General features: G+C 42.2%; 2 protein-coding genes and 1 pseudogene across 31 annotated transcripts in view; all 3 read right to left on the bottom strand.

Annotated features, from left to right (window-relative positions):
* Nucleotides 1–18,789, bottom strand: part of LOC114846564 (NACHT, LRR and PYD domains-containing protein 12-like) — a 137,614-nt gene that overhangs the window by 40,476 nt on the left and 78,349 nt on the right. For 25 of the 30 annotated variants that reach the window (XM_055504114.1, XM_055504097.1, XM_055504111.1 and 22 more), the window contains 2 exons: nt 2,404–2,577; nt 1,764–1,854 (listed from right to left, as the gene is read on the bottom strand). The exons of 1 other annotated variant lie outside the window; for it this stretch is intronic. In XM_055504114.1, coding sequence (XP_055360089.1) covers nt 1,764–1,854; nt 2,404–2,577 — 265 coding nt within the window. Of the gene's footprint in view, nt 1–1,763; nt 1,855–2,403; nt 2,578–18,559; nt 18,704–18,789 lie in introns of all 30 variants that reach the window. 4 more of the 30 variants (XM_055504099.1, XM_055504118.1, XM_055504125.1 and 1 more) reach the window with 2 other exon arrangements.
* LOC114846557 (protein NLRC3-like) lies at nt 3,625–8,786 on the bottom strand (annotated as a pseudogene).
* LOC114846249 (NACHT, LRR and PYD domains-containing protein 3-like) lies at nt 10,384–18,565 on the bottom strand. The gene is given in 11 exon segments (XM_055504136.1): nt 10,384–11,028; nt 11,148–11,194; nt 11,516–11,689; nt 12,018–12,191; nt 12,367–12,547; nt 12,550–14,157; nt 14,303–14,531; nt 14,689–14,767; nt 15,422–15,547; nt 15,692–15,796; nt 17,732–18,565. Coding segments are annotated over 10 exon segments (3,234 nt in total). The 5' UTR covers nt 15,781–15,796; nt 17,732–18,565; the 3' UTR covers nt 10,384–10,501.

Raw genomic sequence — 18,789 nt, 5'->3', positions numbered from 1 at the left:
GCAAAGAACTGGCTCGTTACATGAACAAAAGACACAAAAGTGAGTAGGTGTGATGAACCCTCCCCCAAGAAGGACACCAGACTGAAAGAGTTGACATGACTCAACTTCCACACAACTTCACGTGAGCCATGAAAACCAGATATATTTGTAAACTGCTTAAAAAGAAAATTCTTCATGGATCCATACCTCTAAAGGTTCCACTCAAATCAAGGCTCTGTTAACATAATGCTGTATGAAGGAATTTAGTTACTGTCTATACAGTAGGTCTCCCTCAGAGGACCAACAGCCTAGTGGTTAAGGCACAGAAGCTCCCAGCTAGAGACTCCTGGTGTAAATATGCATACATATGTGTTATGAGTTATGCCAGCTGATATTCTTTCAGTTCTGTGTCATTTCAGTCACCTTTTACTGCCAAATGTCACCGCAATCGGCTGATTGTGACTGCTCAATAATTTTCAAGTTAACTTACAGACTTTTCTTAAAGCGGAAACATTACCAAAAGTGCAGGAACCTTCAGTCTGAGTAAAGTTAGGCACTATCCTCTATTTACAATAGGCTTCACTTCACACCTGTAAAGAACTGGCTCATCAGTTGAACAAAGGACTGTGAGAAGGTGTGAAGACCATGTCCCCCATGAAGGACATATAATGTAGAAGCTTCTTGAGAAACATTTCTGCTCTAAAAGAATGTAGTGACCCAACTTTCAGACAACTTGGTTTAGAAAATGGTCAAATGAACTGGACGTTTATAAAATCTGTGAATAAAACTTGTTAAAAAGAAAGTGTTAAGTCTATGGCTCTAGGATATAAAAGTTTCTTATTTTAAACCACCAACTGACAAAAACAGTTTAAATAAAAACTGTGGGTGAGAAGTTGTGTGCTTTAACCACTAGGCTCTTTTAAGTGATGGATGGATGAAGTAGTTCACAAATGTATCTGGTTACATCAGGTAACAGCACTGCAGGACTCTGGTGCTTTGGGGAGAAGGGGGTGGTGTGAAACCAGTCTAACTGGTGCTGTGGAGGCTCTCTATTGTTATGTTCATCTAAGCTTGATTAGAACATTGAAATGTTCTTTTTTAATTTAAAACAGCTCCTGAAACAGGCAGACTGACACACACTACATTCAAGTGAATAAGAATAATATATAGAATGAGAATTTAATAATTTCATTTGTGAAGTCCAACTCAACCTAATACAGCCAGTAACTGATAAACCTCCAGAAGGTAGTTTGGCAGCTGTGGCAGCGTGAGCTGCCGATGCTTATCTATGATTAAAAAAAAGTTAGTACAACATTTAATTCTGAAATGAAGTCAACTGTTCCAGTTTTCTCAACTTTTTAGTTCACTGTTTACACAGACTATTGTCTGTCTGTCTGTTTGTCTGTCTGCCCTAGCAAACAGTGTAGAACTGACGTTATCAGATCTATGTCCTGTTCTCAGAACTGTGCCTATACTTGCTGTTTGACCCTAACTCTACGGGTCAGATACTAAAGCTCCACCTTTTGGTTTTACCCTGGAATTGCGTCTTTGGTGCTAAAATGGGGGTGGCCTCATTAACATTTTTAACACCTTCCCCAGACAGACCAAGGAGGAGGGCTGCTGACAGTCGGCTGATGAGGGTGTGATAAGTGTGTGATCAGATCAGGTGGTCAGAAAGGTGACTGAGTTTTTTGACCCTCCACAGTTTAGACTTCCTGCCTGTTTAATAACTTGGTTCTGTAGTTTGAGCTCATTAAATGACTTTACAGAACATGATTCCTGACCTGAGAGTCTCCAGTCGACAGTGAGGACTGAGAGCTGAGAACTGAGGACAGAGCTTCACAGCTTCTCTCTGACAGGTCACACACACTCAGTCTGAAAGATGAAGATGTGGGTTAAAATGGAAATGAAACCATTCAGTGTCTCATAGTGTGGTCATGACTTTCTCAACAACATCTTTGTGTTTTGATTGTGATTCAATGGAGACAGAACCAACAACATGATCCTGACTGAAATGTTCCTGTCTAAACTCTAATAAACAAACTTCAAGGTCTTGTATGGTCTTAATGGTCGAAGCTTCAACCTCCAGTTTCTCTGTGTCTGTGTTCAGACACTGGACAGAGACAGAGGAGGAACTTTCTCACCACATGTTAAATGTGTGGTTAGTGGATCTCCCAGCACAGATGCTGTCATTCACCTGGATGTGGCTTCATCTTCTCAGACCATGTAGTGATTTAAAGAGAAAGTTGGTGCAGCAACAGTTTGGTTCTGCTGAGCAGAGATTTCTCCTTCTGCTCTGTCATGTGTCTCACACTCACTCTCTCTGAGAACATGTTCAACTCAACGATCATCTGAAGACAACTGTCAATAACATCAACACATTTAACTTTTAAGCTCACACAGAACTAAAACATGGAGTCTGACCTCAGAGTCTCCAGTCGACAGTGACGACTCTCCACAAAACCACACAGATGCTTCACTGATGAATTCTGCAGGTTGTTGTTACTCAGGTCCAGTTGTGTCAGATGTGACAGGTTGGACTTCAGAGCTGAGACCAGAGAATCACAGCTGATCTCTGACAAACTGCAGCCACTCAATCTGAATAAAGAATCAAAGATGTGGATCAAAGCATTAATAATTAGTCAAATTTGTCACTGATGTTTAGTCTAAAATGAGCAGAGTGACTTTGTGCTTGTGTTGTTGTGTCGTCATGATCTCAGCTTCTACACATCATCCACATGTCAGCACAACATTCAAACACCTGTTGATGTCAGCACTGATTCACAAGCTGCTGCTGGAACCAGTAGAAAACCAGACGTGTTGGAACAAAGACTTCATCTGGTTCCTTTCATTTATCGCCTTCTCTCTAAATCTCAACTATTCTGTGTCGTCTGAAAATGTTCAGACTAATGTTTGGATCAAACTCCAAACTGCCCATTATTGATGAAGTGAATCATCTTTAGAACTGATCCCAGTCAGATGGATGTTCTCTCCTCAGCCTCATATTCATGCTCCTGTTTCCTGCTTGTGTCCTCTATAAAGTGACATCATTGTCTGACGGGAAGCATCACACACAGGTTCAAGTGTCATCTGTTGTCAAATCAATCAAAGACTTGGGTTACAGGTACTGTACACGCCATCATAATGTCACACACTACAACCACTCCTGATGGCAAAATAGACAGATATTGACAAACCTAGAAAAAAATCAATGAAATGAGAAACATGACTGGTTTTAACCCATTAAATATGAAGTACAAAAGATTGTCAAATGAAAGAACACACTGAAAAATCCTGACCTGAGAGTCTCCAGTCGACAGTGAGGACTCTTCAGTCCAGCGCACAGTAGCTTCACTCCTGAGTCCTGCAGGTTGTTGTTACTCAGGTCCAGTTCTCTCAGACTAGAGGACTGAGAGCTGAGAACTGAGGACAGAGCTTCACAGCTTCTCTCTGACAGGTTACAGCTACTCAGTCTGGTGAGACAGTAATGGACATCAATTGTAATTAAAATAAAACATGAACAACAATAAAAAAATCAGTCGAGCAGAGAACTGTAACCACATTTGGTTACAGTCACGTCTCTCATTCAAAACAGTACTGATTAAATAAATGGTACATTCAACATTTAGAAGCTTTACAAAATACTTACAGAGCTGTGTTGGAAGCTTTGACCACAGGCAGCAACCTCAGAAGAGCCTCCTCTGTAGCAGAGAATTTATTCAGCTCAAATACTTCAAGATCATTTGCTGAAGACAATAAGATGAAAACCAGAGCTGACCACTGGGCAGGAGACAGTTTATCTGTGGAGAGACTTCCTGATTTCAGATAGTGTTGGATCTCCTCTACTAGAGAACAATCATTCAGCTCATTCAGACAGTGGAAGAGGTGGATGCTTTTCTCTGCAGAAGGAAACTCTGTGATTTTCTTCTTGATATATTGAACTGTTTTCTGATTGGTTTGTAAATTACTTCTCATTCGTGTCATCAAACCTTGCAAGAATGACTGGTTTTTCTCAAGAGAAAATCCCAGGAGGAAGCGGAGGACCAGGTCCAGGTGTCCATTTGGACTCTCTAAAGCCTTGTCCACAGCAACGTGGTAGAACGGTGTATATTCATGTTTCATCATAAAAGGTTTCATCATCATATGTTTAATCACAGATAACTGTGGTGATGATTGTTGTTCTGACAAAAGACTGACTCCAGACTTGATGAAGGTCAGATGGACATGAAGAGCAGCCAGAAACTCCTGAACACTCAGATGGACGAAGCAGAACACCTTGTCCTGATACAGCCCTTTTTCCTCTTTAAACACCTGTGTGAACACCCCTGAATAAACTGAAGCTGCTCTGACATCGATGCCACACTCTGTCAGGTCTGACTCATAGAAGATCAGGTTTCCTTTCTGCAGCTGCTCAAAAGCCAGTTTTCCCAGAGACTTAATCATCTTCCTGCTCTCTGGACTCCAGAGTGGATCTGTCTCAGCTCCTCCATCATACTTGATGTTCTTCAGTTTGGTCTGAACCACCAGGAAGTGGATGTACATCTCCGTCAGGGTCTTGGGCAGCTCTCCTCCCTCTCTGGTTTCCAGCAGCTCCTCCAGAACCGTAGCAGTGATCCAGCAGAAGATGTGGCACATGATGTGGAGGCTTCGTGACGTCTTGTCTTCTGAACCTCTTCCTGAAGTACTCATCCTTCCGTGGGTCAGTGAACCCTCTGACCTCTGTCACCATGTCAACACACCCAGGAGGGATCTGATTGGCTGCTGCAGGTCGTGTGGTGATCCAGAGGCGAGCAGAGGGAAGCAGGTTCCCCCTGATCAGGTTTGTCAGCAGCACATCCACTGAGGTGGACTCTGTGACATCAGTCAGGGTTTTAGTCTTGTTGAAGTCCAGGGAAAGTTGACACTTGTCCAGACCGTCCAAGATGAAAACAACCTTAAAGTGTTTAAAAATGAAGATTCCTGCTGCTTTGGTTTCACTGAAGAAGTGATGAATAAGTTCCACCAAGCTGAACCTTTGCTCTTTCAGCACATTCAGCTCTCTAAATGTGAATGGAAATGTGAAGTGTATGTCGTGGTTGGCTTTGTCTTCAGCCCAGTCCAGAGTGAACTTCTGTGTTAGGACTGTTTTCCCAATGCCAGCCACTCCCTTTGTCATCACTGTTCTGATGGCTCCATCTCTTCCAGCTGAGCCTTTAAAGACGTCTTCTGGTCTGATGCTTGTTTCTGCTCTGTCTGGTTTCCTGGAGGCTATTTCAATCTGTCTGACCTCATGTTCAGCGTTGACCTCTCCAGTCCCTCCCTCTGTGATGTAGAGCTCTGTGTAGATCTGGTTCAGAAGGGTTGGCTTTCCTGCTTTAGCGATGCCTTCAAACACACACTGGAACTTCTGCTTCAGGCGAGATTTAAGTTGATCCTGACAAAGTGCAGCAGAAGATCCTGAATGAACAAGAAAATGGTTACGATTCATGAAGATAGAAGAATGAGAATTTTAACTCAACAAATCAGTAAATATGTGACTGCTTCTCTGACCATGTAGATAAATCCTCTTACTGCTCTGCAGACAGTCAGCCAGCTCCTCCTGCTTCATCCTCCTCAGGAGGTTCACTGTGATCTTCAGAAACGCGTCTCTGCTGCTCCTCCTCTGCTCTTCATCCTCACCATCCAACTCCTCTTCATCCCCCCTCTGACCCTCTAAGCATTCTGGGTAATCTGGACTCAGAACCTTCTGGATCTTCTTCAGCTCCTTCTTCAGAAACGTGACAATGTTTTCCTCTAGCAGCTGGAACAGAAACTAAATGAATGACCTGATCCAACTGAAAACCATGGAGCCAAACATCAGATCCATGTTGGACACACTGACAATCCACTGATCTAAAAAGTGCAGCATGGAGATGATTGAACACAACAGATGAACAGTAGTAGTTGTACATGTACAGACCATAAATATGGAGTCCAGGTGTGTTTGGTGCTGCTGGACAGACTGAGTACTGGGAACCTCTGAGTTCTGCTGGTCCACTCTGTGGAGAACCCATGAAGAATGAGTCCACACAGAGACACACACAAGGTAAAGGTCCATGAAGTGATGAAGTGAACATCACAAACGAAGTCTCCAGTAGTAACTTAAATTTACTGCTGCAAGTGAAGAAGCTTCAAGACATTTGACCAAAACCTTCATGTAGAGACGTCAATAAACAGATTTGATCAGAGATGATCAGCTACTTCCTTTGACTCAGCACTTCATTAGAAGAGGAGCAGCCCCTGAGACCCTCTACAGGATCAGAGCTTTAGCTACTGCTGGATGGAGATTTGATCAATGAGTGAAGAAAGCGTCTCCTTCACATCAACACTTCAAACACAAATCAACCAGAACAAAAACCAAATGTTTATCATCAGAGAAAGTTCACATCAGATTGTTCAGAATGATTTAAAATGAAAACAACTCTCTGTGACTGTGATACAGGTTGGTCATTGAAATTATTATCAGCATCCTTCGACCGGTCGCTCTTGAAGGACACACAGCTGGGTCCAGGTCCAGGTCCATCATATCTTTGTCTCTGATGGGACCTGATAGAAAACACCTACATAATGTAACACCTGCATCACCACCTAATCAATGACGTGTGTGACTTAGCATACCATAACATAACAAACACAGTGCGATTATTCTATCATTCAAATCAATATGAAGGTTAAGAATGATTAAACAACAAAATCAAATGCATGTGAGTATCATGTAAGGTTTCATAAGTAATTCTGAAAATGCCAATACAATTAAACTATTCTCACATGATAAATTGTTCTACTACCTAATAACACACTGTAAGAACACATTCCAATAACAATTAGGAGATCTGTCAAGAATGAATCTGGACATTAGCGATCAAACTATTGTGGTGTTGAGCTCCTGTATGGGGTGCTGAATGTAAGAGGAGCACCTATAACTAGTTTTTTCACATTCAACTAAATGACACAACATGTTTTCTCACATTTAGTTCACTGTGCAAAAGTCTAAATGTATGTAAATGTGAATGTTAAATGTAAATGTTAAGTGTTAAATGTAAATGTTAAATAATCGCCGAGTGTAAAACTGAATATTCATGAATGTGCAAGTAGAATCCACCCCTACCCTCAAACAGCGCTAGTCTCACGAACTCAAACACCTCAAATAGTACGTGCAAACCCCGCCCACATCTGATCTGGAAACTTTTGTCTTTAGCGTGGACGTAACTTCGGCTAGCTAGTATAGTTAGCCAACTAATTCTCCACCGGCGCCACAGAAATATTCTATTTAAACCTACTTAACTCTCCATTAATGGTGTTTACGACAGAACGGCAGTTTGAAGCAGAGCCTCAGACTGCACGCCTGCCGTTACAGCCCGTTCAATCTCCGCTAACGGGAGGGAGTCGGAGCTGGCGGCCATGATGGCTTCGACTTTAGGTTTCTCTCCAGTATTTTCGTGCACCGATCCAGAGTCAGATGTGGGCGGAGCTATGCGTACTGTTTGAGGTGTTTGAGTCCGCGTCACTGATCTGGGATCGTAGGGGGGTGGAGGCTACTTAAATATTCAGTTTTACACCCGGCGATCATTTAACATTTAGGTTTAACATTTAACATTTAGATTTAAAATATAAATTTAGATTTAACATTTAACATTTATATTTAGACTTTTCCACATTTAACTAAATGTGAGAAAACGTGTCATTTAGTTAAATGTGACAAAACTAGTTATAGGTGCACCTTTTACATTCGGCACCCCATACTCCTGTAATACTAACACAATCATACGGTCTACGTACCTTACTGGAGTACATAAGTATGTATGCATGGCGTACAGCACTTACAGAAGAATATGACTTTTTTTTTAACATTCATGAGCAACACAAAAGAACATAATGAAACGCGCGAGGACACGTGTTGCTTCCACCAGAGGACGGAAATGTTGCTCAGGGAGTTCAGAGTTAACGTTATCTCTGTCCCAGCATATGTGGATGCTACACAGTTATATAAAGCTAACAGTTGTTTTGGTGTTGTGTTATTGTGTACAACAAAGTCAGGGGACCATTTATTTACTCAAGCACTTCTTAAAAGACACATTATCCCTAAGTCTTCAAACAAAATATGACCACACACACACACACACACACACACACACACACACACACACACACACACACACACACACACACACACACACCAGCCTCAATGGGAAAGAGGCTGGATCTGGTAGAATACAATGAAAATGTCAAATATCACTTCTTTCCTTCAAGATGAAATGCTGACATCACAGAATGTATTGTTTTATAGTGTAATGGCAGGGAGATTTAAAAATGTGGTTTACACATCATTTTGCCTTCATCCTCCATTAGGTCAGTTAACAGTAGAAACTGTCTCTTACTTTGTGTCTGAGGCTCCAGGTTCATTACTGAAGCTTTCGTTCATATTTCATTCAAGTGAGCGGATTAAATTTGTACGATGAGATGAGTTTCACTATATGACCGATAGGTGGCGGTACTGCACCTTTAAGGATACTGTCCGCTGTCTCATCTGCGGTTCGTCTGTTAACTGACGTTTGCTTCCCTCCTGCTTGTTTCAGCTGCTGTCAGCGTGTCTGACCATCGCTCCGACAGCTTTTCTCAACCAGTGCTGTAGAGGAGGGAAATGCAGGTTAACTAGCGGGTCAAGGTGCTGCTGTTGATTTGGGTGCAAACAGTGGCAGACGCGACATCGCACTCAGCATTTAAAGCTGCTTTGCTCATACTGAATTACACATTACCGTCTGGTATAAAAGTGCACGCAAGCACACCACTCATTGTTATGGGAAAAATTGTCTCTTCCTTATATCTATGTGTCTTCCTTACTTCTATGCAGTTATTATATGATTTATGACTTATGTTCTGCAATTAATATCTTATGTTTTGTCTTACTGTATGCATTTGACATTTGACCTACATTGTTCAATGGTTGTCTCTGCCTGACAGAATCTCAACTCTAGCTCCCAAACCCAAGGTCGGGGAGTTGTGTCTCTGTCTGTTGAGACTTGGTGCTCCTTTCTCACAGATAGTTGGACGTCAGCAATGCAGGTGTGAGAATGTAAATATCTTCACACACACTGCGACAGGGAGGAGATGGTGCATGTAATTTGATTGGGTTAGAATGACATTCCACCCTAGTCGGACAGAGAAGCTAAAAGGCAGAAGCAACTTGAGGATCGTGGGCTCTTTGCATCACACCTTCGTGGTGTGTGCACTGATCTCCCCAGCTGGTTTTTGGTTTGTTGATGTGCACGATCAACATCCATGCTTTTTATTTGCTTTCCCCATTATTTTTATTTTCTTGATTATTTCAATAAATCGCACAAAAGGTCAACTCTCTCATCTGCTTCTTTATGGAAAATTTCCACCACACTCATGTAATAGTATTATTTGACAAATGCGACTGCAACTTAAAACTGACTGTCATGACTCATTAGTAGAGTAACAGACATCAGATCAAAAAGAATAGAGACAAGGTTTATTATTTAAGACCTGAATCCACAATTAATGCTAGATGTTTTTAAGGTCTTGTTGTGAAGTAAACGGTAAATACAACCTTAACCATATTATTCCGAGAGATAAGATGCTGCTGCTGTAAAGACAGGTTGTTGGTTCAAGTCCTCCATACCTGTAGATGCTTTCAAGTTCTTTTTGTCCAAATAAACTATAAATACAACATTGAACATGTCACAACCTGAACAGAGCAGTGGCACAGAGGTTAAGAGGTTGTTCTTGTGAAGTTAGGTTGAGGGTTCAAATCTTGCATGATTCTAGAAACTTTTGGATGCGGCTCTCAAAGTGTAGGCTTAAAAGCACGCCAGAAGCATCTCCAAGTGTGAAGGGTTCCTCAGTGGTGTAGTGGGTAAGACGATGAGCGTAAGTCGCAAGGCGTGCAGACCTCATGATCGAATCCTGGGCACTGCTGGTTCCTGGATCACTCAACAGTCCTGAAGGGACTCCAGGGGGGGCCGTGCCCTCCCTGCGTTTCCAGAGAGGTGGAAAGGAGGCCTTATGAAACTGAGAAGTAAAACTAACTAGAATTTTGAAGAAAAGCAAATATTTAATTGACTAAAACAGACAGTTAAAGGTTACATACATGTTTATTATATTATAGCACACAATCTGTCCAATCTATTCACACTATTTCAATGATTAGTGTGTTAAAGCAACACAACTATTTATCAACTGTAATAAAGGATATTATTCTAATAACAGAGAAAAATGAAAGATAATGGGACATTTCTCTGACAGGAACAAACCTCCTGATATTCACTGGAAAACAACTTCACAACAAGTCATCAACATTTGATCCTGGAATAATCAGAGCTTCATCTTTAAAGGACGGAAGAGGAAGAAGTTCACAAGGAATCATTTAGAACTGGTTCAGAAATAAACTGGTTTAATACATGAATCTGAAAATGAGATAGACACGAACAGACTGAACTATGTTCAACAGTGACAACGTTTCTCTGACAGGATCAAACTCTCACTATGACACATCACACAGAGACACTGAGGAAGCAGACCAGAACTTAAACCCAGGATAAAGAGGTTCAGTGAACGTGGTGTTGAAGGTGTGAAGGTGGATCAGTTTGTCAGAGGAGACTCTGTAGAAGGACAGAGAACCAGCAGGACAGTCCACATACACTGATACTCTGTCAGACACAGAGGAGGAGATGGACGTTCTTATGTTATTGTGTCTGACAAAGTAACCATTACTAGAGCAGATCAGACTCCAGGACTGATCATTGTCTCCAAACCAACAGTCATAACTGTATCCTTTCCTTCTGATTCCTCTGTAACTCACTGATATATGAACCCATCCTCTCCACTCAACCTCCCAGTAACAGCGACCAGTCAGACCATTACTACACAGCAGCTGAGGACACTGGTCAAATCTGTCTGGATGATCAGGATATGACGGATCCTGCCAGATATGTGTCACGTTCCTGTTGTTGTTAGACAGTTGTAGATGTCTGTTCACTGTGTTTGTGTCGATGGTGAGTTGACAGAAGTCTGATGGAGAGAACAAGACACAATCCAGCTGCAGTTATTGATCCATCATCAGTTTGATGACGACTCATGACAGTTTGAAGATGGTTGAATGTTGCTGATCTCAGTACAAACACACTTACATTTTCTCAGACCTGGTGTCAACCATTGGACTCCACCAGGCTCCACCCTGAAAGGAGGAGGGGGTCAGAGACATGCAGACATGGATGGACATTCAGCAACAACTAAGGAGTTGGATCCTTATCTTGGAATCTACGGAGCAGGAGGTGACGTGGAGAAAAGCTTTGACTTCTCTATTTCACTTCATCACTTTTTGTGTCAGACACCTGCTTTCAGTCTCACTCTGTCACCACTAAACTAATGTGACACCACAGGAAGCAAAGTCTGAATGTGTTTATTATCACACACTCCAAGGTTGGGTTCTAAGTTCATAAAGCTCCACATCCCTACTTGCTCCTCCATCACACACTGTGTGTAGTTGTGTCCATACCTGAGAGTGTCCAGTCTCCAGTGTGGATCCTTGACTCCAGCAGACAGCAGCTCCACTCCTGAGTCTCCTGGATGATTGTAGCTCAGGTCCAGCTCTCTCAGATGGGAGGGGTTGGAGCTCAGAGCTGAGGCCAGAGAGACACAAGCTTCCTCTGAGAGCAGACAGCCTGACAGCCTGAACACACACAATGTTAAAGCACACTTACATACTACAGTTTGGATTAGAGGCACATTTGATCATCTACAGTGGAGAGAAATACTAGGAACTGTTAATAGGTTCCTGCTTGAAATGTGATCTGATCATCAGCAACGTGACAATGAAAAACAACAAAGACTTGGTCACACACTCAAGTCACACACTACAACCACTTCTGATAGCAAAGGAGACACACATTGGCAAACCTAGAATAAAATCAATGAAATGAGAAACATGTCTGGTTTAAACCATCAAATATAAAGTGCAAAAGATTGTCAAATGAATGAACACACTGAAAAATATTGACCTGAGAGTCTCCAGTCGACAGTGAGGACTCTTCAGTCCAGCAGACAGTAGCTTCACTCCTGAATCCAGCAGGTTGTTGTTACTCAGGTCCAGTTCTCTCAGACTAGAGGACTGAGAGCTGAGAACTGAGGACAGAGCTTCACAGCTTCTCTCTGACAGGTCACAGCTACTCAGTCTGGTGAGACAGTAAGGGACATAAATTGTAATCAAAATGAACAACACTAAAAAAGCTGCGCAAATTCAGTCGAGCAGAGACAGACAACCACATTTATAGTCACGTCTCTCATTCAAAACAGTCCTGATTAAATAAATAGTACAGTCAACATTTAGAAGCTTTACAAAATACTCACAGAGCTGTGTTGGAAGCTTTGACCACAGGCAGCAACCTCAGAAGAGCCTCCTCTGAAGCAAAGAATTTTTTCAGCTCAAATACTTCAAGATCATTTGCTGAAGACAATAAGATGAAAACCAGAGCTGACCACTGGGCAGGAGACAGTTTATCTGTGGAGAGACTTCCTGATTCAGATAGAGTTGGATCTCCTCTACTAGAGAACAATCATTCAGTTCATTCAGACAGTGGAAGAGGTTGATGCTTTTCTCTGCAGAAGGAAACTCTGTGATTTTCGTCTTGATGTACTGAACTGTTTCGTGATTGGTTTGTAAATTACTTCTCATTCGTGTCATCAAACCATGTAAGAATGTCTGATTTTTCTCAAGAGAAAATCCCAGGAGGAAGCGGAGGACCAGGTCCAGGTGTCCATTTGGACTTTCTAAAGCCTTGTCCACAGCAACGTGGTAGAACTGTGTATGTTCATGTTTCGTCATAAAATGTTTAAACCAGGATAATTGTGACAGCAGGTTGACTCCAGAGTTGATGAAGGTCAGATGGACATGAAGAGCAGCCAGAAACTCCTGAACACTCAGATGGACGAAGCAGAACACCTTGTCCTGATACAGCCCTTTTTCCTCTTTAAACACCTGTGTGAACACCCCTGAATAAACTGAGGCTGCTCTGACATCGATGCCACACTCTGTCAGGTCTGACTCATAGAAGATCAGGTTTCCTTTCTGCAGCTGCTCAAAAGCCAGTTTTCCCAGAGACTCAATCATCTTCCTGCTCTCTGGACTCCAGAGTGGATCTGTCTCAGCTCCTCCATCATACTTGATGTTCTTTACTTTGGTCTGAACCACTAGGAAGTGGATGTACATCTCCGTCAGGGTCTTGGGCAGCTCTCCTCCCTCTTTGGTTTCCAGCAGCTCCTCCAGAACCGTAGCAGTGATCCAGCAGAAGACTGGGATGTGGCACATGATGTGGAGGCTTCGTGACACCTTGATGTGGGAGATGATTGTTGTGGCCTGCTGCTCATCTCTGAACCTCTTCCTGAAGTACTCCTCCTTCTGTGGGTCAGTGAACCCTCTGACCTCTGTCACCATGTCAACACAGCCAGGAGGGATCTGATTGGCTGCTGCAGGTCGTGTGGTGATCCAGAGGTGAGCAGAGGGAAGCAGGTTCCCCCTGATCAGGTTTGTCAGCAGCACATCCACTGAGGTGGACTCTGTGACATCAGTCAGGGTTTTAGTCTTGTTGAAGTCCAGTGAAAGTCGACACTCATCCAGACCATCTAAGATGAAAACAACATCTATCTCTTCAAACCTGCAGATTCCTGCTGCTTTGGTTTCAGTGAAGAAGTGATGAACAAGTTCCACCAAGCTGAACCTTTGCTCTTTCAGCACATTCAGCTCTCTGAAGGTGAATGGAAATGTGAAGTGTATGTCCTGGTTGGCTTTGTCTTCAGCCCAGTCCAGAGTGAACTTCTGTGTTAGGACTGTTTTCCCAATGCCAGCCACTCCCTTTGTCATCACTGTTCTGATGGCTCCATCTCTTCCAGCTGAGCCTTTAAAGACGTCTTCTGGTCTGATGCTTGTTTCTGCTCTGTCTGGTTTCCTGGAGGCTGTTTCAATCTGTCTGACCTCATGTTCATCGTTGACCTCTCCAGTCCCTCCCTCTGTGATGTAGAGCTCTGTGTAGATCTGGTTCAGAAGGGTTGGCTTTCCTGCTTTAGCGATGCCTTCAAAGACACACTGGAACTTCTGCTTCAGGCGAGATTTAAGTTGATCCTGACAAAGTGCAGCAGAAGATCCTGAATGAACAAGAAAATGGTTATGATTCATGTAGTTTGATCGAAGAATGAGAATTTAAGTATGGTCCACATATAAAACAAAATTAACTCAAGACATCAGTAATTGTGTGATTGTGTCTCTGATTATGTAGATAAATGCTCTTACTGCTCTGCAGACAGTCAGCCAGCTCCTCCTGCTTCATCCTCCTCAGGAAGTTCACTGTGATCTTCAGAAACGCGTCTCTGCTGCTCCTCTTCTGCTCTTCATCCTCACCATCCAACTCCTCCTCATCCTTCCTCTGACTCTCTAAGCATTCTGGGTAACCTGGACTCAGAGCCTTCTGGATCTTCTTCAACTCCTTCTTCACAAATGTGACAATGTTTTCCTCCAGCAGCTGGAACAGAAACTAAATGAATGACCTGATCCAACTAAAACCATGGAGCCAAACATCAGATCCATGTTGGACACACTGACAATCCACTGGTCTAAAAGTGCAGCATGGAGATGATTGAACACAACAGATGAACAGTAGTAGTTGTACATGTACAGACCATAAATATGGAGTCCAGGTGTGTTTGGTGCTGCTGGACAGACTGAGCACTGGGAACCTCTGATCTCTGCTGGTCCACTCTGTGGAGGAATGAAGAATGAGTCCACACAGAGACACACACAAGGTAAAGGTCCATGAAGTGATGTTGGATGTGAGCAGTGAGTCAGAGACTTCCTGTAGTGAAGGTTTACTGTCAGTCAGTTGCTTCAGTCTCAGCTCTGAACAACATATATCTCTGCCTCCTTCACTGAACAAGGCTGAAGTGTTGGAACAAATGCTCGGATCAGACTGGTTGTACTGGGCAGTTCCCAGTGGGAATATGTTGAACTAGGAACATTTAACTACTTCCTGCATTCATTCATTGTTGGACGTTGGTTCTGGTGCCGACAATAGGGACAAACAGTCGTCTACACTCACTGACAACCACATCACAACTAAAGTCTCCAGGAGTAATTAGCATTTGTGTTGACATCTGCCTGCAAGTCAGCACTTCATTAAAAGGGGAGCAGCTCCTGAGACGCTCTATAGGATAAGAGCTACTGGTTGAATAGAGATTTAATCAGAGCGGTTGCTGGAAGAACAGTGAATAAAAGCTTCTTGTTCACATTAATGCCTCTAACTCACATCAGAAAGATCGAGAAATGTAAAGAAGAAGAAGAAGTATTTATCATCATATAAACTTTGCATTTTTTTTGCATCATGTTTTTTCAACTTGATTCAAATGAATAACTCACTTTGACTCTAATGCATGTTGGTCTTTAAAAGTAATAATATTGTCCTTTGACTCATCGCTCTGGCAGGACATGCAGCCGGGTTCAGGTTCATGTCCAGGTTCAGCGGATTCTTGTCTCTGATGAAACCTGAAAGAAAAACAACTTTGGTGACTCTCCCATGACTCTCAGTCCTTCATAAACGACCAATAATAGTAAATATGTGATTATGAAATATTAATCAGTATCTGTGACTTGGAGACAGAATTAGTCAGATGGTCTCAGTCATCTCACCTCTGAGCTTTGTTCTGGCTCTCATGGTCTTCACGCAGACTGGGTTTAGAGGGCAGGGCTCCCTCCTCTCTGTTCTCAGGCTGACTCATGAATTCACACTTTCTACTTTCAGGTGGAGAAGAAAAACAAATCATTCATCCGCACTGAAAGTCATCAACTAAAATACAAGGGTGGTCTAATAGGTATTTAGCCCCGCCGCACGATGGCACCACTATCACAAGATAAGTAGTATATTCTCTTAGACGAATTTTAGCCGAATCGGACTTGTACCTTTATTTTGACAGCTTGCAGAAGTGGTTATGTCCGTGGATTTTAGAAAAATGCAAATAGAGCATTGATCGGTGATCCGATTCTTGTTTTTGTAAGGTAAATCACGCAGCGAAATCAAAGAGCACTTGGATGCTGTGTACGGTGACTCTTCTCTTCTCTTGGTTAAACAAATTTCAACATGGTGGCACATCGGTTTTTGATGAGCCACGCCCAGGCGCCCCGAAAACGTCTATCACAGAGGTTAACGTGACAAAAATCCACGATCTCCTATTGGCAGACCTCCGATTGAAGGTGCGTGAGATAGCTGAGGCAGTATCTCAAAAGACCGCGTGGGTCATACCCTGCATGAAATTTTGGGCATGAGAAAGCTGTCGGCGCGATGTTTTCCGGAGTGAGCAAACGCGGCACCCAAGCGCAACCATGAGACCACTTCAGAGAAGTGTTTGATGCTGTTTAAGCGCAATTCGAAGGAGTTTTCATGCTGTTTCATGACTGTCGACAAAACATGGATCCACTGGTACACACCAGAGACCAAGGAACAGTCCAAACAGTGGACTTCATCCAGAGAACATGCTCCGAAGAAGGCGAAGACTGCCCTATCGGCCAGAAAGATGATGGCCACTGTCTTCTGGGACTCACACAGTGTGATCTACATCGACTACATGTAGAAGGGCAAAACGGTCCCAGGGCTATACTATGCCGAAGTATTGGATTCGATTCGAAGCCGAATTGCAGAAAAAAACAGCCCCATTTGGCGAAGAAAAATGTGCTCTTCCACCATGACAGCGCGCCGGCCCAAACCTCCCATTAGTGGAGATTGAACGGGCTGTAACGACAGGTGTGCGGTCTGAGGCTCCGCTTCAACATTTAACATTTACATTTAGACTTTTGCACATTTAACTAAATATGAGAAAACATGTTGTGTCATTTAGTTAAATGTGAGAAAACTAGTTATAGGTGCTCCTTTTACAATCGGCACCCCATACGTCGCTGGGTCAAGTGTATCAAACTAAAAAAAGAGACTATATTAAAAAAATATATCTCCACTTTTCCAAAAAAAATTTTTTGGTAGGCTCTCGTACATTTACAATACATTTACGGTTTGCATGCTTTGTCAGTGTGAGTAACAGTAGTTACAGTAGGCCATGTGTCTGATTCTCAGCCTGCAGTTTAGACATCGCTGTGGCTAACTGTTGTTAGCGTTTATTTTAAAATCCACTGTTTTTCCATCACCTTCCTTTTTGAACTCTCACACTACTGAAATTGAGAGGATTTCTCTACACAATGTTTTGCAGTACTGTATATCAAGACGAACTCTAATCATACCAAACACACATATGTAAAGTGTATGTTGTAGGCAGTGCACACAAATGAAAAAAAAAATCCCTTACCACTTATGGACAAACATACAGTAGTTGTACAAGTAACAAGAAATTATAATAGATAGAATAAATCTACAACTAAACATATTGACAAAATTACCACATTAATTGCATTTTGATAAGACATACATTTCACAATTATGTAAAAACAAATTTTCTTAAAAAAATTTGGAAATATGCAACTTTAGTTATTCTATTTGCCAAAAAACAAAATACAACTAATAATTATATATAATAAATGAGACGTATTGGTGTAAAATTAAACTTGGCTGTATGACAACACAAGTTGAAACATATAGAGATAGATACACAGACAAAGGCCAATAGACATTATGTCCAAGAGAGCTGTTTCCTGGTTTGCAATCAGTGAAATAGACTGTATACTCACCCACACAGACTTTGTACTTTTGGTCACAGGAGGAAGAGGTCAGAACTACAAAAGGAACCTGGCTTTCTCCCTTGAAGGGTGTAAATGTGTTCTACTGATGCTCTCTCCTGTTAACGGATGATAAAACCATACTGTAATGAGCGGCTGTGGCTGCATGGGTGGTCAGCTGATCTGCTATGACTGGCTGGCTGCTGAACAGGGTTTTTGGTTGGAGAGGCTGAGGTGATGCATGGACACATATTCTCTCTTCTTCCTTACAAATAACTCCCGCCTGTCTTGCTGTTCACCACCTGCCTGGTCATTTCTCTAATCAGCCTCCTCTCTCTTCTTCCTTACAAATAGTATGAAGGTTTTACTACAGTACACTACACCACACAGGAACAAAAACGCCACCATATCCACAGTTTACAATATCAAGAAAAGATTCAATTAAACAGAGTGTTGAAAAAAAGTCAAGTAACTTAAAACCTGCGTTATAAAACTAAGTAAATAAAAAGAACCGAGGTGTGTATACACCTCATAACCTGATAAACTAGTTAGAGAGCTAGAGATGTCATGTGTTGTGTCTTTGACCTGATGTTTAACGCTTTAGTTTTTCTATTCTCCAAAAAACAAAATACAACTAATAATTATAAACAATAATGAAATGAAAATTAAACTTGGCTAGACAACAAATGTTGCAACATACAGAGATAGATATACCATAATATACATAATAAAGATTATGTCCATGAGAGCTGTTTCCTGGTTTGCCATCAGTGCAATAGAGTGCATACTTACCCACACAGACTTTGTACTCTCTCCTGTTAAAGAATTATAAAAATATACCGTAAGGTGTGGCTGCATGGGTGGTCAGCTGATCTGCTATGACTGGCTGGCTGCTGAACAGGGTTTGAACAGAGGTGGCTGAGGTGATGCATGAACAGAAATTTGATGATCGCCACAACTCAAACTGATCCTTTTAAAAATGAGCTGACAAACAGTAAGGATGGTAAAAGTGAGACAAGGATTGATGGGGCAGACAACAAAACAGTGAATTCTACAATAGGCAAAGCAAA

The sequence above is a fragment of the Betta splendens genome, chromosome 19 (assembly GCF_900634795.4).
Source record: "Betta splendens chromosome 19, fBetSpl5.4, whole genome shotgun sequence".
Taxonomy (NCBI): domain Eukaryota; kingdom Metazoa; phylum Chordata; class Actinopteri; order Anabantiformes; family Osphronemidae; genus Betta; species Betta splendens.
The sequence above is the reverse complement of the archived record's forward strand: the minus strand, read 5'-3'. Positions and strand labels throughout refer to the sequence as shown.